Consider the following 22,099-nt stretch of genomic DNA (forward strand, 5'->3'; position numbering starts at 1 on the left):
GTGGCGTTTGTTCTAAGTTAGTAAACCAGCTTTCCAGAGTGAGTCGTTGATAGTAATTTGTACTGTAGGTAATGCACTTGGCAGAGTCCCAGTCGATTCTGTGGTTCGTTTGTAAATGGTGCTCAGCAATGTGATTGTTGATATCACCATTTCTAGTTGCTCGTTTGTGTTCAGTCAGTCGTACGTTTAAATTTCTGCCAGTCTCACCAATATAAGTGGCCTGGCAGTCGCAGCATTTGATCTTGTAAACTGCTCCCTGTCTGCGGTTCGGTTCGTCTTTGTCCTTTACCTTCGTCAGTAGTTGTCGTATATAGTGGTTATAGGTTTGTGAGCTACACGGATATTGTAGGGTTGTAGAATCCGTGCGATAGTCTCAGAAGTGCCCCTTACGTAAGGTATAGTTACAGTAGTTACGGGAGTCGCATCGTTGTTTGTGACGTTAGGTTCAGTGTTCTTGTAAGTGTTATACGTCTAACAAAGTCCTTGTTATAGTTGTTCTTGTTGAAAGCGTTGTCTAAGTAGTTGTTTTCGTCTGCGAGTCTATCAGGTGAGTCACAAACCAGTTGTGCTGGCCTTGTTAAGGTCTGTATAGTCGTTGCTTTGTGAGAAGTAGGGTTGTAAGATGACTGGTCCATGCATGCCCAGTAGTCTGTCAGTATGTGTTGATTTCCTGTAAACCGTAGTACTTAGTTTGTTGTCGTTGTTGTTACGGGTAACTAAGCAGTCTAGAAAAGGTATTTTACCATTTTCTTCGATCTCCTTAGTAAACTGTATGTCAGCGTTCTGTCTGTTAAGGTGTTCGTGAAAATCGTCGATTTCGTCTTTACGTACTGCTGTAAAGGTGTCGTCTACTTACCGTAACCATAGCGGTAGTGTCCCTTTGTAGGTTGCTAGGGCTTGTTCCTCGATGTTCTGCATGAAGAAAACCTTGGGAACCGTACGAATCAGCTATGAAGAACTACTCTCTGTTGTTGTTGAAATAGAGGGAATACTAAATTCACGACCCTTGACGTAAGTGGACGATGAATTGCGAAATCCTCTGACGCCGTCACAATTGATTATTGGTCGTCGACTGTTGAGTTCAGAACGGAAAAGTGGCGGGCCTCCGTTCAGGGAAACGCCACTGACAGGAAGTGAATTGTCAAATGCGCGAAATATCTGACAACCGTTCTGTCGCAGTTTTGGAGACGTCAGCAAAGGAGTACTTAACTGAGCTATGTGTTCATCACAATTGCCAATCGAAGAACAGACAGCCAACCGTCCGAATTGGAGACGTCGTTTGCATCCACAAGGAAAAGACGCCCAGACAATTTTGGAACATGGAGTTGTTAAATCCCTCATCACAGGACGAGATGGATTTCATAGGGGAGCGGTGGTGAGAACGCGTTGTGGTGATCGAGTTATCGAGGTGACAAGACTCTTGAAGAAGTTGTATCCTGTAGAGGCTGGAATACGAGAGCCTGAACGTCAGAACGAGAACACTGATTTTCCTATAACTTTCACTGTAAAAACAGACCAGTTAAGGTAACCATTTTAAAAGGTTATAACTGATCCAATTAGGTTATTTTAACCCTAAATTAATTGGTTAAATACGATAACCCATTCGGAAGTGGTTAGATTAACCAATTACTAAAAGTTACTTCAACCATAAAAAATTGGTTGAACGAGAAATGGTCAAAACAACCTTTTTTATTGGTCAAAACAAACAAAGGAAATAGTTTCTATAGCCTATAACAACCAATTGTAATTAGTTGTTTTAAGGAAATGAATGCTTTGTAAAATCGTTTGTTGTATGCATCTCAGAGACTAAACAAAGACATAAAAAAACAGCAATTGGTTCTTTATTTTTAGAGTCAGTGTTGTTATGTCGTAGTGACATGCTTTTACTGATGCAATGAATAACAAGCAGGACAAAAAAGCCACAAATACTACAAGTGCATGTTACCACATGCCCATATATATCACTTAATTGCTGCTGAACCTAAATCACAACAAGCCTAGACTATTCTAACCCGTCACGATTGTCTGTGTAATTGTTAAAAAATATTCTAATCATCTGGTATCATAAACCTTGGGGCCACAAACAAAGCCCCATTCCTACGATTTTGTCCATATGGCTTTACAGCATGAATTGGCATGTAAGTTGCCAACATCTCCTGCCTTATAAGCATCTTGTCAGGCTCAAGCTCTCTACAAACTTCAAATGCATGATAATGCCTATTATACTCAATTGTCTTGTATTTGGTAATCCGGAAATATATAAATTGATCACCAAATACAACAATTTTGGAAATGGTTCCAAATTCTGGCAAGTCGTCGTCAAATGCAAGGAATACTACAGCATTCTCTTTGTACTTGGTCCCCAAAATGATAACATTGGTAGCCCTGTGGTAACAATAAAAAAAATAAATTTGTGTTATAAACATTTATTCAATAACTTATCTCTATTTAACAAATTCCTAAAAAAATTGACTGTTGTAATAATAATAATAATAATAATAATGATAATAATAATAATAATAATAATTTTATTAATTTCTATTCGCAATTATCAATGTAAATTTTCAATTGAGCAAATTTAAATATATAAATACTATAAAAAAGGCTTGTCTAAAAAGATAAGTCTTGATTGCCGTCTTGAATTTACTAATAATTATTGAATTTAGGTCCCTGATCTCACTAGGAAGCTCGTTCCATAATTTGGGGACGGCCACGAAGAATGACTGGTCTCCGAGAGTCTTGCGAGACTTCAATGCAGGATAGTTTAACGTCAAAGACTTAATAATAACAATGATAATAATAATAATAATAATAATAATAATAATAATAATAATAATAATAATATTAATAATAATAATAATAATAATAATGCAGTTTTAACTACCAATAGTGAATACTAGTATTAACTATATATTAACTTTACTAATCCCATTCAAGTGACTACTTGCAATCTTGATTATTCCTTGCACACCAAGCAAAAGATCTGTCACAAAATGAACAAAATGATTTCTTATCAACTTACTCATACAATACATCTGTGCCGTCTGCAGTTGGTTCCATAGCTTGAAGTTCATTGAAATATTCAGCATCCCCAGCTATGACTGTTTTCCCTGTAACTGATAAATAACAAAGATCAATGTGGATGTTTCAGTGCACGGCTTTTAGACTTCTAATTAGGGTAAATCCATTTGTAGACAAAGTTCTGAATAACATATTAATGACTCAACATTTTTCATAAAACCTAGGCATCCAATTCATTCAGTCATGATTAACTCACCTATTTCTACAGGTTTGTGGAGAAAGTCGCTCGCAAAGTTTCCTTTTGAACCCAGTTTTAGGCATTGAAGCCGCTGGTGTCTCACAGCAAGTGAGAAGGCCTCGTTGGTAAAATTCCCCAGAATTCCAGCAAGTTGCTTGAAATATCTGTGTTTAGCTTCATATCTCATGCACCAAGATCTCACCATTGGTCCAAGCCTTTAAAAAGGGTTGTTTTAAAAAAGTGTAAGTTATAAAATTAACCAATCACAGAAGAAATGCAAGATAAAATAGCTAATAATGTGTACGTGTCTATTTCTTGGTTACGTCAAAGTAAATGTGTAGGAGGTATGCCACCTGCCACTTGAGAAGGAAACTGTCATGCTGTCTGTATGGTTACTATTTTAAGGTTACATCTCCATGTTGGAAGTGTGTAAGATGATACACTTGCACGTGCAGTACAAGCCACGTGCACGTGCATGCACATTACACATGCACATGTACCCCACTCCCTGAGCAATTTTGGATAACTTGTAAAAATGCAGCTTATAAAAGTCTGACCTGAGCATTTGTGATGGGAAATGAATCATGTAATGCATCTTTGGAATAACTGATCTCCCGGGATACAAGCCAATAAATGTGGCATGATGCTCCTCAATTAAACCTTCAAGAACCCCAATGCTGTCCTCATTTACAACAGGTGAAAACACAATGTCATTGATGTCAAGAAGCATATTGAATAATTGCCACCTTTCATCTTCTGATGGTACAAGATTCCCAATTATCAAAGGGAGAAATCTACCCAGACACCACATTTGTGCTGCTGCAAAAATAACATAATACCAATATTTACATCTTATCTTGTAAAGATGTTCATTTCATACAATCATATAATTTAAGTGTTTTATAGAACAAGAATTAACTATTCTTATGTACAATTCAAGGAAGCAAGGAACCAATAATTGATTAAATTTGAAGGTTTTCAATAGCAAATACTTGCATTATTTTCCTGTACATGCATCTCTCACTGGACCTTAATAAATATCTCATGTTTGAAAAGAGATCATCACTAAGTTGTTATTAATAACAACCAATAATAGAATTTTCTTTAAAAACTTAACCGCAAATCATCTGTTTCTGCATTGCAGTTTACTTAATTGAACAAAAAATTCTTATCTATTTGAGTAAATTCCTTTTTCCCTCACAAAGATCAACCCGTTGTCAAAAATGTCAGCGTACTAGATATTATGTACTGAGGCATGCGGTAGACAGTTTAATACCTTTTTGCTTGAGACTGTTAGTTTCGCTGTTGAGAGTTTTCGAGGAAATCGTAGATGGTTTGTTTTTGTCATTGTAGTAACCATAATCAAAATCTCTGATTCTCTCATTCAACTTGTCTAGGGTAAAATACTTCTCTTCATTTACAAAAACTTTCAACATCTCCTTGCGCTCATACTGGAGGACTCCTTCCAAAATGTCATGCATGGCATCAGCAGGAAGACCTCCAATTACATGAAAGTAACGAGAACGATGACACAAATCTGATCTCCTATTGATCCCATAAATGATTCCATTTGCAGGAACTCTGTCAACCTCATCACAATGACAGTTGTGTCCTGCTTTGGTTCTAAGCACAAACTGGGATTCTCTAAACTGGGTAAAAAGGGATACCAATATTACCATTTTAAGAAACTGAAACATATAGGAAAAGAGTAAACATTTATGCTTCTAAATTAAATTAATGATAATAATAACTTAATAACAGCTTGCCTTGTTTTACGGCAGAAATCCTGCCATAATAAAATTCCAGTACCCTAGAGTTTCTCCTGGCGCCCACCCGCTAAAAAAAGCCCAAGGACTCTGGGTACAAGATAGTAGCGAGACCAAAATGATCGTGGTTGTTACTAACAGTGCCCAAGTGCCCATCATAACTTTAAAGATAGTGAAGCATCACATAGAAAATGAAAAATGACATTTCAGTTGTACATGTACATGTGCATACATGTACAATCATGTAAATTAATGTAGCAATAACTTTTAAACTAACACCTTCGTCTGGATGTCAGCTGCTGAACCCATGCAATGCCTGCATTTCAGTCGTGCTGCTGCACCCTCTTTGAAGCCACCAATTAGTTGGGAACCAAGGTTGTCACCAGAAACGAATGCAATGGTGCCCCTCAGAGAGTGTCTTTTACCATTTAGTATGAATTGGTGTCCTGCATCCTAAAACATACATTAAAGAGGTGTATAACTTGTAGAACTTGAAGGAAGTGAATATATTTATTTTACTATATATGTTTGATTTACTGAAATAAATTGTTTGGCTATATTTCAACACCAGTTTCATAAGTGACCTGGACAGTTATCACTTTGCAAAACTGTTATGTCGACAAAATATTATAGTATATTAATTATCACATGAAACCTATCAATTATCTAAAGCATGTCAGTAATTGATTAATTTTATTACCAGCATAATGTAGTGACTCTGGATTAGAAATGTAACCTATCAATAATAATTATTAATCAAAAGTACTTACTTGTTCCAAAAACTGTAACTCATCCAGGAAAGGTTCCAAAATGGCATCAATTCCATATTTTTTAATGACTGGGTATGTTGCAACTGCCAATAGCTGAATAGCATCAAGTTGAGATCTGTATTTGGGACATATATTCCCCAGTGTGTAATACACAACCCCTACAAATATTCAAGGTTTATAAACTCAGATGTACACTAGTGATTATTGTTAACATGCCCTGGAAGCCACAAGCAGTGAAATTGTTGTCTTAAAGTTAACTGGAAGACAGAACACGTTGAAGAAAAATGCGAGAAAATTAAATCCCCCTTCCAGCAGGTTTGTGCTTCCCTAGGAGGGCAAAACAAGCTTAGGTCGCAAATTATGTCAAATATTCTGCTTCCAGGTATATGTTACCCAAGAAAGGCAAAATAACTTAAGTGGTATGATGTGGTCGTTTTCTTATTAGATCATTGCATTCCAAATTCTTTGACATGCCATGCAAAATTTTAATGCTTGCGGCTTCTTGTGCAGGTAGTTATCTACAGTGTAATTGGTTAAATGACTATACATGCATGATTAAGACTAAATGCAAATGCAAATGATCACAACAAAGGAAACTGATATTTCCTCAAATTTAAATACATACCTAGCTTATGCTTTCCTGTCTTGCTGCCAAGGGGATTGGCTATCTCAACTTCATCGTAGTATAAAAATAGCTGCAATGCCGTTGGATCACTTGAAAACAAGGGATGTTCACTGAACGCTTCCCCATCACAGAAGTCCTCAATTTTACCATCATTGCGCTGATGGCTGTTGTTGACCTGACACAAAATATTTTTCATTACTTCTCACTGCATAAGAATATTATCTATCGTTCTTTAAGACATACCGACACATGCAAATGAGGTGGACCGAAATGCTCTTGAATTCTATAGTTGCCCCTTTAACTTTATACATCTCCTCACTCAACTTATCCTCTTCAGCTCCTCCTGATACGTAAATGAACAATTGGGTTGAAAAATAAGACCAAATGAAAATGAGCTTAAATTAAAAAAAACTCCGCTTCTTCACTGACTTAATTAAAACAGGCAAACATGGTTTTAGTCTCACCTCGTCAAGAATGGATGGTTTATTCAGCATAAGTTGAAATGAGTCTAACAACGGACAGTCTAACAACAATATGTGCCTCTGTCTGATGCCCCTGCGTCTTCGAGCTGATGAATGACCAAGTGTAATACGTCTTGGTTCCTTGAAGAAATATAATACACAAGTTAGACGAATAAAAAGTGATCTAGTGTTTGCCTTGACTCTGATCTAACTATAAAATAAGCTTAGATAACAAAAATAGAACAAATGACAGGCCTTTTAACCAAAACCCTCCGGTATTCAGCTTTTTCTGGCTGATCTGTTTTGTTTACTCTCACTTCGCGCTGAGTAACCAGGCCAAAGCAAAAGGCACTCCGTTTTCCCGCCAAAATCCTATACCATAAACATCCCTAACAAATCCCTTCCCACTCAGTAACTGTACCGGCATCACTTTCATGGAAAATATATAGCGCTAGCCCAAGAACTGCTAGTAGTACTTGAGCTGTGTACTCGTGCTGCAGAGTAACAACATTGATACTTACAACTAAACTGAAATTTTCTTTGAAGTAGGCAGCTTGCTTGTGTTCTGTATTGACATGTGCGAAGGGATTTGAGATGCAATGGTCGTCCTCGAACAGCTCTCCCAGACCAATTTAACCCATAATTTAAAGTTCACAGTGACCAAAAAAAATACGGTTACCTCAGATTCAAACTTTAACCTTTTTTTTTTGGTTATGGTAACTGGTCAGCTTTTACAGTGTTTGTAGGAAACGCTGAACAAGAACATGTTGCTGAACATTAATTAAGGAGAACGAGAAAGAAACGATGAACTCTCACCTTTTGTTCATTTTGTAACGATTTTGAGCAGTTATATTATTGATTGACTCGTAACAGTCAAGGTGGGGAGTGTGTTAGAAATTGAACTATGAGCATAGATTAGCATAATTACGAGTGAGTGGCGGGAAGAGGCCACGTGAGAAGAACATGCCTTCGAGTTGTGATTTTATCGTCGGATCGATGAAGTTTTGAGTGTAGAGTGTAGAATCCTTTGTTAGATCAACTTTACAGAACTGAAACAGCCTGAGTGAAGCGTAATCACGAGGAAAATTGTGAAGAAGTCGTTATTTATCGTTAGCGGAATTAATTACTTGAAAATCCTTTATTACGCGTTGTGTGTAGCATGAAGGAACAGGAAAAATTACTACCTCTACCTCCCCCTTCAGATGGGCTGCTAGTCCACTGGCGCCAGGGCTACCTAAGGATTTGCATAGTTTCTCATTACATCAGTAACGGTTGTTCCTACTTCATTTTATCCACATGAGTGAGGAGAGACTGTGAAGTCAAGTTTCTGGTTTAGAGACAAGGCCCCCGCTTGTTCAAAGAACGGATAACTCTCTCCAGTGGATAAATCGCTATCAAGCGGTTGAAATGTACTCCAACCAATTCGAAACCAATGCATTTTATCCGCCGGTAGCAACTTATCTGCTGGATAGAGTTCCTTACAGCAAGTACTGACATTGTTAACACCGAAGACCTCTGCGCTCATGCAATGATTCAGTCTGCGCCTCAAAATACCTTCCAATAGACCATAGACTGAGTTGTAACATTAACATTTTTAAATCCAAGCTGATTTTAAGGCAGCTTCCATCTTGTAATCTAATTTTGGAACTTAATTAATGCATCAAGCGTTGTTTTACAGTGCGACACGCCTTACTGTGGCCACCCAACAAACTATTTTTTTTCACAAGTTAGCCATAAAAGTTTGTTGGGTGGCCACGGTAAGGCACGTCGCATGGTAATAATTAGTAGCTTTTAAAGCTGGCAGCTGCTTCGAAATTATTTTCAAGCGTTATAAATAGAAAAGGATTGCCGCCAATAATTAAGAAAAAACATTTCCTTATCTTTCTTAGTAGTATATCTTCAGCAAAATTATCCCCGTTAGTGGATCCCCTTGGATCCCCTTAATTAATATTCCTAAGCGTCGAGGCAATGACGTCATCTATTGTTATAACCTAGGGAAAATATGCGTTCCTCCATACTAATGAAGTGTCGAGGTTTACTAATGAGCGTCACTCTAATACAAAGGGAACAATAGACATGCCCACACTTGCCCGCTCTATACCCACCCTGATTGGATAGTCAAGACTCTATTGTTAGAGTTAATAAAAACAGCGCAAAATTTGAAAGCGTTATCATTCAACTAGAGTAAAGATTATTTTATCGCTGCTATATTTCGCAAGGATGGTTCCAAACATGCAAGTCGAATCGAGCGCTACACCTCTGTCGACAAAAGACAAAGCGAGTTCCTTACCCGGTCAGTCCTGCCCGTTTCATCCCCGCTCAACGTTAGAATTGGTAGAAAAAGCGCAAGGATTTAGCTATGTTTACTGTCCCGAGAAAATGTGCTTTATGTTTGCCCCTGCTTCAGAATGGAAAGAGTACATAGAGCGTATCGCACATCATACACACTCTGATGTGAAAAGGTATGCAGCTCAGTTGGTCTGTGATTGTTCTAACAAGCTAGCATTGAGAAAAAGTAAACAACCGTGGAGCCAGGATCGCATGTTTCTGACGTGCCACAAAAAAAGAGTGTAACTTTTTCATGTGGATAGACCAGCCAATATCGCATGCTATCAAGGAGCGGCTCTCATATTCACCTCAGCCACGGTTCACGAGATTTCATCCTTATAGAGAGATAAAGGAGATGTTTGAAAATCATCGCCAAGAGGTTAAACAGAAAGGACTTATTCAGCGCCAGCGCCATGCACGCAAATATGACGAAGGATTTTTAATGTGTGACAACGGATTCAACAGTCTAGGAAGTCCTAAAATATTTCACGGTCTTAGATACAGAAAATGGATGGACGAAGTATGGGAATCTTACAAGTTTTATGTCCAAAAAATGAAAGAACACTCTCGAGACGACCCAGATCCTTCACTTTGTTTAGATAAAGACGATTTGCTGCGTCAGGCGTATTTCAAGTACGCAAGTGATGACGGCTATCATCCCGAAAGTTTCCGAGTGTTGAAGGTTTTATATGAAAGACATATTGAAGGCAAACACGTACCTTTTGAAGGTTATGTCATCAGCCCCGAAGAACATGAAGAGATAGAAAGAGATAAACAGTTATCTTCTTATTCTAGAGCTTTTGCACGAGATTTACGCAGATCAAAATGTATTGCTATGCTTAACAATATAAGGAACCAAGATCTTCCTGTTTGTTCTAATTAAATATATTGCATTACCGTCTGTGTGGACATAGAGCTGTCTTGAGATCCTTTGAAAGATTTTTAAAGGTTTTGAGTGAAATAAAGTTTTATTCATCTTTACACCGCATTAGTCACTAATTATGTTTAACATATGTTTGACTCCAGCTCTAAAATTTGCATGTGAATTATCTCGTGTGTCTTTTGTTTGAGAAACAATAAGTCATATCCAACTGGGTAGTCCCAGAGTCAGTGTCGATAACAATACCCGAACCGGCTACACGCAATCTATTTTATGCGAAATCTTCATCGACTTCGATTCTCAGACCGTCAGTTCCTTAACAACATGGCTAGCAAGTTTACTGTTGGAACCCCAAACACCCTCGAAAAAGTGTAGAATGGTGATATTGAAATAGAATATCGGAAACTATTAGCGACCTGTTTCAAAACCATGAACGGAACAAGGGAATTATCACAGAGAGCTTATAAGACAATTAAAACTTAGCGACGCGCGACATCCACGCGTGTGTCTGAGAAAATAAAGACACATGACTAGAAATGGCCCGTTTGTCTCTTTTTGTCCCTTTTGGCGTGGTTTTGGCCTTTCAGGCCTGGTTATGACCTTTCAGGCCTGTGTTTGGCCTGGTTATGGCCTTTCTGGTCTTCTTTTATTTATGAAGGAGAACGCTTAGTAACCCCGCCTTCATCAATTTTCTTTAAAAGAGACGCGTTACTTTCTGAAGTTTAGTTTCCTGTCAGAAGGCGTGCGGTTCAAACCAAAGATGACGAGCACAAACTATACCTTATACTTGCAACAAGGTGCTGGAAATGATGAAGACAATGAAGAAAGCGATTTCTCCCAAGAAAGCGATTTCTCCCAAGAAAGCGAAGTTTCTAGTCAAGGAACGGAGTCTTCCCAAGAAGAAGAAACAGAAAACTTAGAGCCGTGGTCACGCATTCTTGATGAAGCCGAGAACCGCCACAAGACCCAGCTTAACGCTTTGATCAATCAATACCAAGAAAACGGCGATTCAGAAGATGTGGCTCGTAGTAAAGCCGTAAACGCTCTCGTTCCTGTTTACAGAAAAGAGCTGAGAAAAGTGCTCTTAGAGAATCTACAATGGATGCGTGCAATGAAAAAAGATCCCACCTTCAAAAAAGTGATGGAAACTCAAAAAGAGCTTAAAGACACAGAAGGATTTGATTGGTTGGAATCGACGGAACTTGCTATCGATAAGCGGAAATTCTTACTCAATCGATTGTACGAAAAGTAGCCCATTCCACAAGATCAAGACTAAACCTACTATGACTGTTATGGATTTTTTTTTTATTTCCTGGATCTTTGTATTGTTGCATTTCAATAAAACTGTAAACAAGCAAACTTTAAGTGTGTTGATTGATGACTTGAAAATAATAACAATAATCGGTAAACTTGTCCAAAAATTTAAAAAAATCTGAAATTTGAAATACAAATTACTAAAGCAAGATCAAAACTTTTTAATTAAACACTGTTATTTGTGATGACACTTTTAAATAAAGATGATGATTCCAAAGTTGAGAGCTGTTGCGTGACTAGCGACGCGCGACACCCACGCGTGTGTCTGAGAAAAATAATAATACTACTACTACTAATAATAATAATAATAATAATAAAAACATATAACTACAAATGGCCCGTTTGTCTCCTTTAGTCCCTTTTGGCGTTGTTTTGGCCTTTCAGGCCTGGTTATGGCCTTTCAGGACTGTGTTTGGCCTGGTTATGGCCTTTCTGGTCTGTGTTTGGCCCTTCTGACACTCTATATAACCTGACTATTTGCGAAAAAGATGTCATTTGTGTTCAGTCACCAAACTGTCAACATGGTTTACAAGAGAGTTTGCAGAAACTGTCCGATTCCATCGTGCGGGGCTAAATACCTTGTCAGATTAGCTAACCATCTCGCGGATGTTCATCAGTTAGGGCACATACAGCGAAGACAGTATTTACAAGAGGCGAAACTGCAACCTAAAGTTAAAGTCGTCGTTTACGAAAGTGAAGCGGATAATTCCGGAAAAAATCACTTTCACAATCCAGCACAGACACAAGAAACGGTGTACGAACTGTCAAGACAGCGGAGAAATGAGGCCTCTTTTAAAGCAAAAACTAAAAGACCGACTTCAAAGAACAAGGCAAACCGCAAGAAACAAAGAAAGTCGAACTCTTGGCTTAGAGGCCATAGGAAAATTGTGTAGACACGGAAGGAATATTTATTATTCCTCGAAATAAAACGGAAAAAACGGATTTGTAATAGTCAGTCAAATGATTCATTTTCATTCCTTTTCCTTTCAAATCGCTGAGTATTTAACCCTTTATTGTTTTTTAATAAAGTTTTTTAAACGGTATCTCTTGTCTGGTTCTATTGCTAACAATTATAAGTCGCGTGTTTTAATTGATCCTTGTTAAGTTATATAAAATTGATTATAAACTAATGCGTCAAGATACTCCCTTGGGGTTTTTCAGCAGAACTGAACTTATTTATATGCAACTTTAGGCTTGCGAACTAGCATAATTAACTGACTAACGGTGCGTGACTTTAATATATATACTGATATATTTTTTATTTTCTCGAGATTGATAGGAGAAAAAAAGACACAAAGATAGGTTTACGCATCAACGGTTTATTAGGACTCAGAAAATGAGCTTAACACTGATATAAAATCAAATTGTTTTTCAAGAAAACTGTCAGCATGAGTATCACAAATCAAGTAAAACGCATCCTCATCACTGCTCTATAACCCCATTTTGTCTTTGCAGTTTTGGTCGTGAACTTGTCTTGGGAATCTCGATGGTTAGTTTCGGAGGGTTTCGTCGTTCGGCAAAGAATTCGCTGAGAGCGTCTTTGAAAGGGGTTCGCATTTTGGAGCAATGGCGACTTTTTGTGGTTCTTCTTGTTTTCTTGCTTAGATAGGGGATACCAGGTCTTGTAAAACATTTCTCGCCAGGGTCATTATCACCAGCTCCTTTCCTCTCAAGTGAGAAATCATCTAGGCCACATTGCTCTCTTGTGAATCTTTTAAGCAGAAGGACTCCAAATTTCTTCACCAAACCTTGAATTTGCAACCACACTGTATCTTCCACGCCTTTCTCTTTCTGATTAAATAACAATTTCTCGAATTGAACGACCAGCAGTTGGACCGCCTTCCAGCAACACACAGCTGTGCTCAACACGCGGCTACTGCGTGCATCGTCGTGCAGTAATAATGAATGAACCGTTACATTCCAACTTAAAAGTCCAGCGTGTTCCTTCCATCGCTTTAAACCTTCAGTAACAGCTTCCAGATTACGTTGGGGAGATAGAATCAGGGTAGAAATTTCTTGAGACACGCTTTCTACATCGTACCATGCTTTTATGAGGGAGTTCCATGAAGAAGAAATCATTGCATTTTTGATAGCGTTTAGGTCAAAGTAAGCCATTTTCAACGGTACTAACGTTTTAAAAATCGGAAAAAGTTTTCCCAGCGAGTTTAAGTTGAATGAAGGAATGACGCTTTCGAAATCTACCCGCTTTTTATTCAAAACAGACAATACAAATCCTAAGATCCAATCAGGGTGGGAATAGAGCGGGCAAGCCTGGGCATGTCTATTGTTTCCTTTGTGCAAGAGTGACGCTCATTAGTAAACCTCGACACTTCATTAGTATGGAGGAACGCATTTTTTCCCTAGGTTATAACAATAGATGACGTCATGGACTCGACGCTTAGGAATATTGATTAAGGGGATCCAAGGGGATCCAAGGGGATCCAAGGGGATCCACTAACGGGGATAATTTTGCTGAAGATATACTACTTTTCTTAGTAGTAGTAGAGTAGCTCAAAAAATTTAAATATCATAAAGGACTAAAAACAACATTTATTAAAGTTGTTCATGGACCCGCGCTTGTAAACTCAAACTCAAGGGCCAACTTTGAACCAATGTCCCTTTGATCGAGGGAGGGGTGGGAGGAGTCTCTAATCTCGTACCCAGATCTTTCGACATTCCCGAACCGACTGAGATCAGGGTACGAGATTAGGGAGTCTCTTTATGGGAGGGTTCCACCCGTTTCCCCCTCATTCACTCTCGAAGTATGCGAAATGTAGCGACATTAAGAGGTCGCAAGACTTGACTGAACACCGAAAGGATAGGCAAGCCCGAGCAGAAATTCCCAGCCATAATGAACGGAATGTTTTTCTGTTGTCGGCTTATCTTTAACATATAAGAGAGTTGTGCAATGTAAGTGAAAGCTTCGCCACGGCGGTAAAACTTGGTATGGGAAAAGAAGAAGAGGTTGAACCTCGAGGCGTGGTCTCCCATGATGAAAATGTATTCAGTACGTCCATCCCCCCCCCCCCCCCCCCACCTCCTCCTAACCGGGTTTGATCTTGGCATTGGAAGTGCTATCAAAAACCTAATACGCTAACTGGTAGACCGCCACCCCTCCATGTTTAATGTCCTTTATGGTCGAAAAACAAAAGGAGCAAAAACTTAAGGCAGCTGGTTTGACGCGCTAAACCAAATAGTGAGAACACGTGAGTGCGCGAAAAAATTGCCGGCCTAGTATTCATAGAGAAAAATCGTAGCAATAACGATAATGCAGAGATTTGAAAAGTGCACTAAAATCAAAAAATGAAATTCGATTGAATTTTTCCACACTTTATTTTTTTTTTAATTCAAAGGTTTACAGAATCGTACTATTGCGACTCATGATTAGCAGCGTGAATAGTTACGGAAACACGAAGCATTTTGGAAGACAAAGAGCAGGGACTGTTTTAAAAAATAAATAGCTACAGGAGTCCATTACTAGGAGGTTCCATTTCTTATATTAAGCCTTTGTTACGGCGTTTTCCCAGATTGGTCAATTTTTAAATACGCATCGGAATACCATTTCCTGCGAAATTAAAATTAAATAAAATTCCACTTCACATGAGAATTATACGAAGCATGAGACTGGTTAGTAAGGCTCCCGTGGGAGACTGAAGTTATGGGAACTATAATTTAAGATAAATAAGTCTGTGAAAACGCCTTTAGACGAGTCTATAGGAGTTGTGCGCTCCTGGTAATCGGTTACTGATAGGTATTACTATAGTCATCGGTCGTTTGAAATACAAAAGAAGGAAACTGGATCACAATACATTGCGTTGTTTCTTCCACCTCATGCGCAAAACGTTTGCAACGTAAGAACATTCATCTGATCGTAGGCCCAACTGTTCTAACAAGCTTTTCCAAATGTTTTGCACTTCTAGCTTCGACTCAAACCTTAACCGTTTGCAGATGTGACTAAAGATTAAAAATACCCCAGGGCCACATTTTTGGTATTTTTAAATGTCACACTTATCCGTGTTGAGATGGCTTTAAAGATACCTGGAGTTGATTTAAAGCCACGTCTTAATTCAGAGAGAACTTTTTTTCAAGTGCACTGTGCATGCCAAAAGAAAGTTTGAACTGATTCTCCTTGGTATAAAATATCATCTATTTGCCATAAAATTTGTAACGTTTTCAATTAAAATTGACCATCTTGCACAGATTACAATCCTAAAAAAATGTTCCTATATCAACAATAATTCAGCAACTCAACTTGAAGGAATACAAACCGATAATTATTGGACGAAGGCATAACATATTTATTTGTTTTGCCCCCAAATAAATAATCCATTTCATCTGAATAGCCATAGAAAAAGAAGAGGTTTTTGAGGATACAATTTGTCACGCACCATCCGTCCACTCACATCGGGCGCTTGAAAGCATGGCGTATCGCCTGTTTCCACAACCCCAAAACAACTTCAAATAAATGATTGGTTATAATGCAATTAATAAATAACTGTAGTATTCCAAAATATAAATAACTTTTGGTTTTAGAGCGGTTTTCAATTGGGTGTCGTAAGTAATTTTGCGCTGGCTTTGGTTTTGCATCGCAATGTGATTGGTTAACAAAACTCGCACCACTTACTCAACGAATTGGAATCCAAACCAAAACCAAAACGTGTTTTGGCTGCACGCGTTTTCCCGCACTTGGCGCCAGTTACATGTATTTGCTTCAAATTCTGATTGGCTGGTTGTGTTGTCTACATCTGTTGCTGATTCACCAGAGTAATTACTTTGGTTTTGGTTTTACGACGCTCAATTGGAAACCGCTCTATATGAGTCGTATTATTTGCTTTTAACATTTGTACACGACGTAAAACCGGTAATAGATTTTTTTTTACGAAAAATGTAATGACGACTATTTGAAAGGCTTTTTAAACAGAAGGTATCTCTGAAAATTTGAGTACAAAAGTGTTGACACAAATATGAGTTATTTGCGATTTGCATCTCAGAACTGTCACTTTAGCAACTGTATTCGGAATGACTACAAATATGAGTTCTTCGTAGTCTTCACCATGAAATGTCATGAAATAATTACACCAGAACAAGTTTCGCTAGTAAATGATAATACTTGCAGCATTAATAATAAACACTCTACTCTCTTCAGTATAGTATATTAACTCAATCGACAACAGCGATTTTTCGTTACAAATGCAAAATTGAAATATCATGCTTGGCATAAGGATATTGTGATTGCAACTGCTCGGTTCTAAAAAGACGAAGAGTTTACATGAAAGAGCCAAGCGTTCACTGAGGTAAATTAGCCTGGCGCCCTCCCGCTCCCCACCCCGTAGTTACTAAAACAAGGAATGACCTAAAATGATCTAAAATGACCTAAAATGACCTAAAATGATCTAAAATGAATCTAAAATGATCTAAAATGACCTAAAACGATCTAAAATGATTTTATTTCTTTAATTTTATAACAAAGACTAGTGAGCAGCACAACAGAAGACTTAGTTTACTTCCGACGCGTTTCGTCTCTACCGGAGACTTCTTCAGGGAAATTCCCGATAATTACTGTATCACAACCGCGGCTTTGATTGATGCAACGTGTCTAGTTTTTCCCCAGCAACGTGGTTTTGATTGGTACGAAGTGCCTAGTTTTTCTCCAACAACGCGGTTTTGATTGGTACGAAGCGAAGTTCTATGTTTCGCCCAGCAACGCGGTTTTGATTGATGCAGCTATTTTATATGGAACTGGCACAGAGATATATTTCATTCATGCGCTACCCTTGTTTTGTTAACTGCGTGTTTAGTTAAGGAAATAGGCCTTATCACGGTTTTCGACGCCATTTTGACGAGTAGGCAAACAGGCTTGAAAAAACATTGTTTGTATGGAAATCCGATGTCAAATAATTTTGATAAAACATCGCTTCTGAAAAATTCATGAATTGGAAACTTTTGGCACTAGAAAGAGGATTAAGAAAAAAAATGGAGGGACGTAGCTGTGCCAGAAAGCGTCCAGTCGTGTTTTGAATTTTTCATACATTTGTCTGCATAGCGAACCAGCCGTGAACTGCTACTAAAAATAGTTCGCGGGAAAAAATACCGAAAACCGTGATATTAGGCCTATTGATGCACAGATATGCCTTTACATTGTTTACAAAAGCGTTTTATCAGTGTTTACACAAGTATTTAGCCTTGTCGTGTGGCTTTTAATGTGCGACCGGAAAACGAACCCGAAAAAAATTGGTCAGTGCCGATATTTTTGGGTCTTCCAGACCGACCAAAAAAAAAAGATTCGCTCTAGTGCGGTTTGTTTACGCAACTTTGTCATCGAATTGGCTTACCTGCAACCATCGGCACTTTTCGAGTCTTCTTCTGTCTTTCCGGCAGTTCACAGCAGCTTCCTGGTATCAGCCTTTACTTTGGTAAGCACTCAGTTCTGTAATTCTGTAATTTTATCTTGGTTTCACTTCATTTAGATCATTTAAGAATATTTCAGATTTATTTTAGATCATTTTAGGTCATTTTAGATCATTTTAGGTCATTTTAGGTCATTTTAGGTCATTCCTTGTTTTAGTAACTACGCTCCCCACCCCCAAGAGAGCTTGCTCTCAGGCTAAGGTAAAACTAACGAGGGAGCGAAGCACAGTATGTCTAGATAGCCCCTTTTTTACGCAAAGGTCACTCATTCTAAAAATTTTCCACCTTGAATTCGCCGGACACATGCAACCTTACATTTTAAATGAATAAAAGAATATTAAAGCGACCATCGTTGAATACCATCCAATGCAGCTTTGTTACAGAATCTGCAGCTTTTGTAGCCTTCTCTAGCCAACTGACTATTTCAGCAAAATAAATTACAAGTTAAAACAATAAGGACTTACCTATTTTGTAAACGAAGTAAAAAAGTAAAAGAAAGAAAAGATTACTTTTGGGTTTATTTTGGTGGATATCTGTTCGGAAGGCCTCTTATCGTCTCAGAATTTCGGATTAAGTGGTTTAGAAAATCTCAAGTTTTCCTCTGCAAAATGACAGCCCAGAAATTTGTAACACTGGAAAACTAACTCCTTTACAAGCAACTAAAGTAACCCATGCAACTCAATTGCAAGCAACCCAAACAACCAAAGTAAACCAAGCAGCTCAAGGAAGCCAATCATCGCAAGTAAGACAACACCTCAAGAGAGACTACCAACTCAAGTAACCCAAGCTGTTCAAACTGCGCCAAGCACCGCTCACTGTAAGACAAACACCTCAAGCATACTGGCCAAGAATTGCACGCAAGCAAGTGTATGTGTTAAGAAGCGTCTATACAAGATACCGAAAGGTAAAATATTAACTTTGGAAATAAATATGCACAAGCACGAAGGATTCTTTGGCTTTTTATTTACATGTCAAAGTTATTATGGATTTATTCTCTTTGCAATTTCCCCCTGTAATTCATTATGACCATTGTTTGGCAGGGCATTTTTGTAACACCTGCACTGCTTTGATTCAACAATTGCTTTGTTAAGTTGCAATGATTCCCATCTCAAACTGATTTGTTATAAATTTAGAAAATACTTCGTAGAGACGTCTTCTGTTTCCTCTCCTGTGCAGTAAAGACGAACGGGTAAATTCACCTGGTATACTGAATATTGCTTCAAAACAGGAAAACTCGCACACATGTCACTCCGATATTTAACGATCAATTCAAACTCTTGCTTACAAACAGATACGTACGCACATATTTAGATGTAAATTTTAATACCGAGTTAAAATGAATACAATGTATAATGTACAATTCGACGAGAATTGGTTAAACTAAAGCACCTGTCAAAATTATGGTAAAAAAATGGTATTTAACTTATTCTTAAAAGATCTAAAGACCCTCGTCACTGTTTTATATTACATAGCGTGTACAAGGCAAAATAAAAAGTACATGTCATCGCTCAGGTCAATAGTAAGCGATTTACTGAAGTGGAAAAACCAAAGCTCCATGAATTAATTTACACTTCACGCTTAATCAAAACTGTACCACTCTAATGACATCTCTAATTAGCCTAATTAACAAGATACAAGAAATAGCTTTCTACAAATTTCCATCAATTAATAATTCTATACATTTCTATACTTAAGATTACTGTTTGAATTAAGTTGAGCCTGATATTATTAACAAGTAATTTTCTCTACAGAATAATGAGATCTGACAAAATGGTCGAAAAATTCCTTGCTACCTACAATCTCGGACAAATTGGACGAGAAAATTATTCACGAATGAAAAAGTTGAGCATTAAAATGCACTTTCCTTGCTGATTATATAGTGAAGTTTATCCCACAACGGATAGCAGAAAGTTTTAAAATGACTCTAAACTAACAGGGAACCATAAAGAGCCTCCCTTTTGTTAACAAATGTCATTTTTCCTAACTAGCTTTGTGTCTGGTGGACTTCTCTATAACCTGCGAGTCGAGTGAAACTTACAGCGCCTGACCCTAGTGGCACCTGTAATTACAAAGGTGATACCTCTATTATCGTCTATGTTTCGATTCTGAAAACTCTCTAAACAAACATCCAGTAAGGATTTTTTACTGGGACTCTTAAAAACGATATATGGAGTAAACATACTCTAACTGTAATTAAAACAGTCTCTTAACAATAAATGACCTATAATGACTCATTTAAGACCATGCTTACGATTAGTTGAGCGACAAATTTTAAACAGTCCTGAAATAAAACAAAAGTCCACCTACATCCTGCAACATAGCAACCGAATTGTCCCAGTTTTTTTTGCCAAGCCTGACTATTTTGAGAGTCTTAGTGACATTAGTACGGGCAATGAAATAGTGACTGCTCAAACGTTTTTGAAAATCCCTGGAAAATTTGACATCAAGGTAAATTAATCCTAACGTAAATAAGGACTGAGCTTGCATTAGGTTGCTGCTACTCAGGCCATTGTTAAGATAAATTCAGGAAATTGCCCTCCATTGAGATCAGTAAACCCCCCATCACTCCTAAAGGTAAATTTGACCCCAGAATGCTGTACAGTGGGTTTGCCGCTCAGCCCATACCAGGAAGGAGGACCGGTTATGTTAGCAATAAAACGATACTCCTTTTTCCCTTGTAATGCAGCAGGAGGTTTAATATCAATCTCAAACCCGTAATAATTTCCCATTTCACTTTGTATAAGCTTAGATAAGAAATTTTCATTAACATTTATGATACTAACACCACTGGGATTAATCACCGATAAGCGCACTGAATATTCCCCGTTCTCGCTACCAAAAAGACGCACTGAATGCAGATATACGTCTTTGCCAACACAAAGACGTATAGAATTACAAATGCCGGGAGAGTAACCCCATCCGTTGCTGAGTGAGCAAAACCTAGAAATTACATTTAGTTGACCGGTTCTTCTTTGCCCAGAAAACTCAACTGGAATAGTCAACAAAGCGCTAAAATATTTCATCATATCAAAGCACTCTTTCTTGGTGAGTATGTCACAATCAAGAACAACACCTACAAACGCCACAGGAAAACGAATTCCCTTCACGATCCGTTCTCCAAGGATCCTTCTTTTCACAGTTCCTTCTGCTACAAGGCCTTGCTTTTCACATTCCTTTCCAGCCCAGCGATCGACTGCTTTGAACAACTCCACTTCCTTGATATTCAACGAATCTTTCTCAACCATTTCTTCCAGTATTGACCTCTCGATTGTCACGAAACCATCCGATTTCACAGCTTCCTCTGTTTTTTTCTCGATCACCTTCCAGCGGCGATCCAAAAGATCTTTCTCTTCGTATTTCTGTGCGTCCGGCAAAACGATAAACACGTTTGACGCGTCCAAGTTCTCTTGCAGATAAGCGGAGCATTTGTCGGCCAGAGAAGGCAACATGTATTTCTTGGCCAAATACATCAACTGCATCACATTGTCCGGTGTCAAGTTCGCCTCATCGCTGTAAATGAAACGAAACAACTCCAGCAGACTCTCGTACTCACAATCAGAGATCTCGACAGAATCTTTTGTCTCCGCCAATTCGCCGTAAAACATGGCATAAAACACTGGACTGCTGATCACCAACACAAGCTTGTGAGCCGGAATCTTGATCTTACTTCCTCCCTGCGACTGTGGAACAACGAATTTCACATCGCTCAAGAATTCTTGGTTGAAAATGGATTTACATCTATCTTTGATGGTACTCCTGGATGCTGATTGCCAAAAATCTTTCTTGCGTGCATCGACCGACATGACTGACTGAAACGAATGTGCTGTTAGTGTAATTCCGTCGCTGTTTGTTTGCTTGTTTGACAAAGCTTTCGCTTTCGGGATGAGGGGAGTCATTGAGCCACGTATCAAACTCGTACCCAGGCCACTTGGACAGCGGTTGCTGGCCACGAGAGACTCTTACTGGAGTCCTCGTGCTCTTTGGGCAGCTGTTGGTCGCCGTGAACGACTTTGGAATATACGGAATTTTTCTCATGTCGCTTTAAAACAAGAAATATTACAGACTGTTCATGCCGGTGTCTAACGTTCTCTCAGTATGTAGTGTGCATATTATTTGTCACTCCTTGCGAATATTTCAACATTTACAATGGATATTAGATTTCTTAATTTACCTTTGGGATGTTATCACAGTCCTTTTTCTTGCTGTATAACAGGCACAGTCTCGAGGTCGTGAGAGTTTCTATTATAATTATAACGGAACTTTCCACTTATAATTTTGCAACTGTAAG

The 22,099-nt window shown here is 38.3% G+C and overlaps 2 protein-coding genes across 2 annotated transcripts in view; both read right to left on the bottom strand.

Annotated features, from left to right (window-relative positions):
• Positions 1-21,715, bottom strand: part of LOC146482226 (BTB/POZ domain-containing protein 6-like) — a 28,210-nt gene extending 6,495 nt beyond the window's left edge. The window contains exon 1 of the mRNA XM_085107522.1: positions 19,871-21,715. Within this exon, the coding sequence (XP_084963648.1) occupies positions 20,313-21,707 (1,395 nt within the window). The 5' untranslated portion in view covers positions 21,708-21,715 and the 3' untranslated portion in view covers positions 19,871-20,312. The remainder of the gene's footprint in view (positions 1-19,870) is intronic.
• LOC146482228 (uncharacterized) lies at positions 1,503-7,504 on the bottom strand. Its single transcript, XM_085107491.1, has 9 exons — positions 6,885-7,504; positions 6,421-6,595; positions 5,796-5,953; positions 5,305-5,478; positions 4,536-4,908; positions 3,817-4,078; positions 3,278-3,474; positions 3,023-3,116; positions 1,503-2,385 (listed from the first exon to the last, which is right to left on the bottom strand). Exons 1-9 carry the CDS (start codon positions 6,912-6,914, stop codon positions 2,049-2,051), a joined length of 1,800 nt encoding a protein of 599 aa, XP_084963617.1. The 5' UTR covers positions 6,915-7,504; the 3' UTR covers positions 1,503-2,048.
• Positions 21,716-22,099: the final 384 nt, after the last annotated feature.

This window comes from Pavona decussata, unplaced genomic scaffold, assembly GCF_977016875.1.
Source record: "Pavona decussata unplaced genomic scaffold, jaPavDecu1.1 SCAFFOLD_47, whole genome shotgun sequence".
In the NCBI taxonomy this organism is placed as follows: domain Eukaryota; kingdom Metazoa; phylum Cnidaria; class Anthozoa; order Scleractinia; family Agariciidae; genus Pavona; species Pavona decussata.

Bases quoted from the DNA above. Each gene is read 5' to 3' on its own strand.
- LOC146482228 (XM_085107491.1), bottom strand. From the start codon at position 6,914: ATGCTGAATAAACCATCCATTCTTGACGAG. The intron at 5,479-5,795 runs GTAAGTACTTTT...TGTATGTTTTAG, and splicing joins AGTTACAGTTTTTGGAACAA to GATGCAGGACACCAATTCAT. The intron at 3,117-3,277 runs GTGAGTTAATCA...GTTATTTATCAG, and splicing joins CCACAAACCTGTAGAAATAG to TTACAGGGAAAACAGTCATA.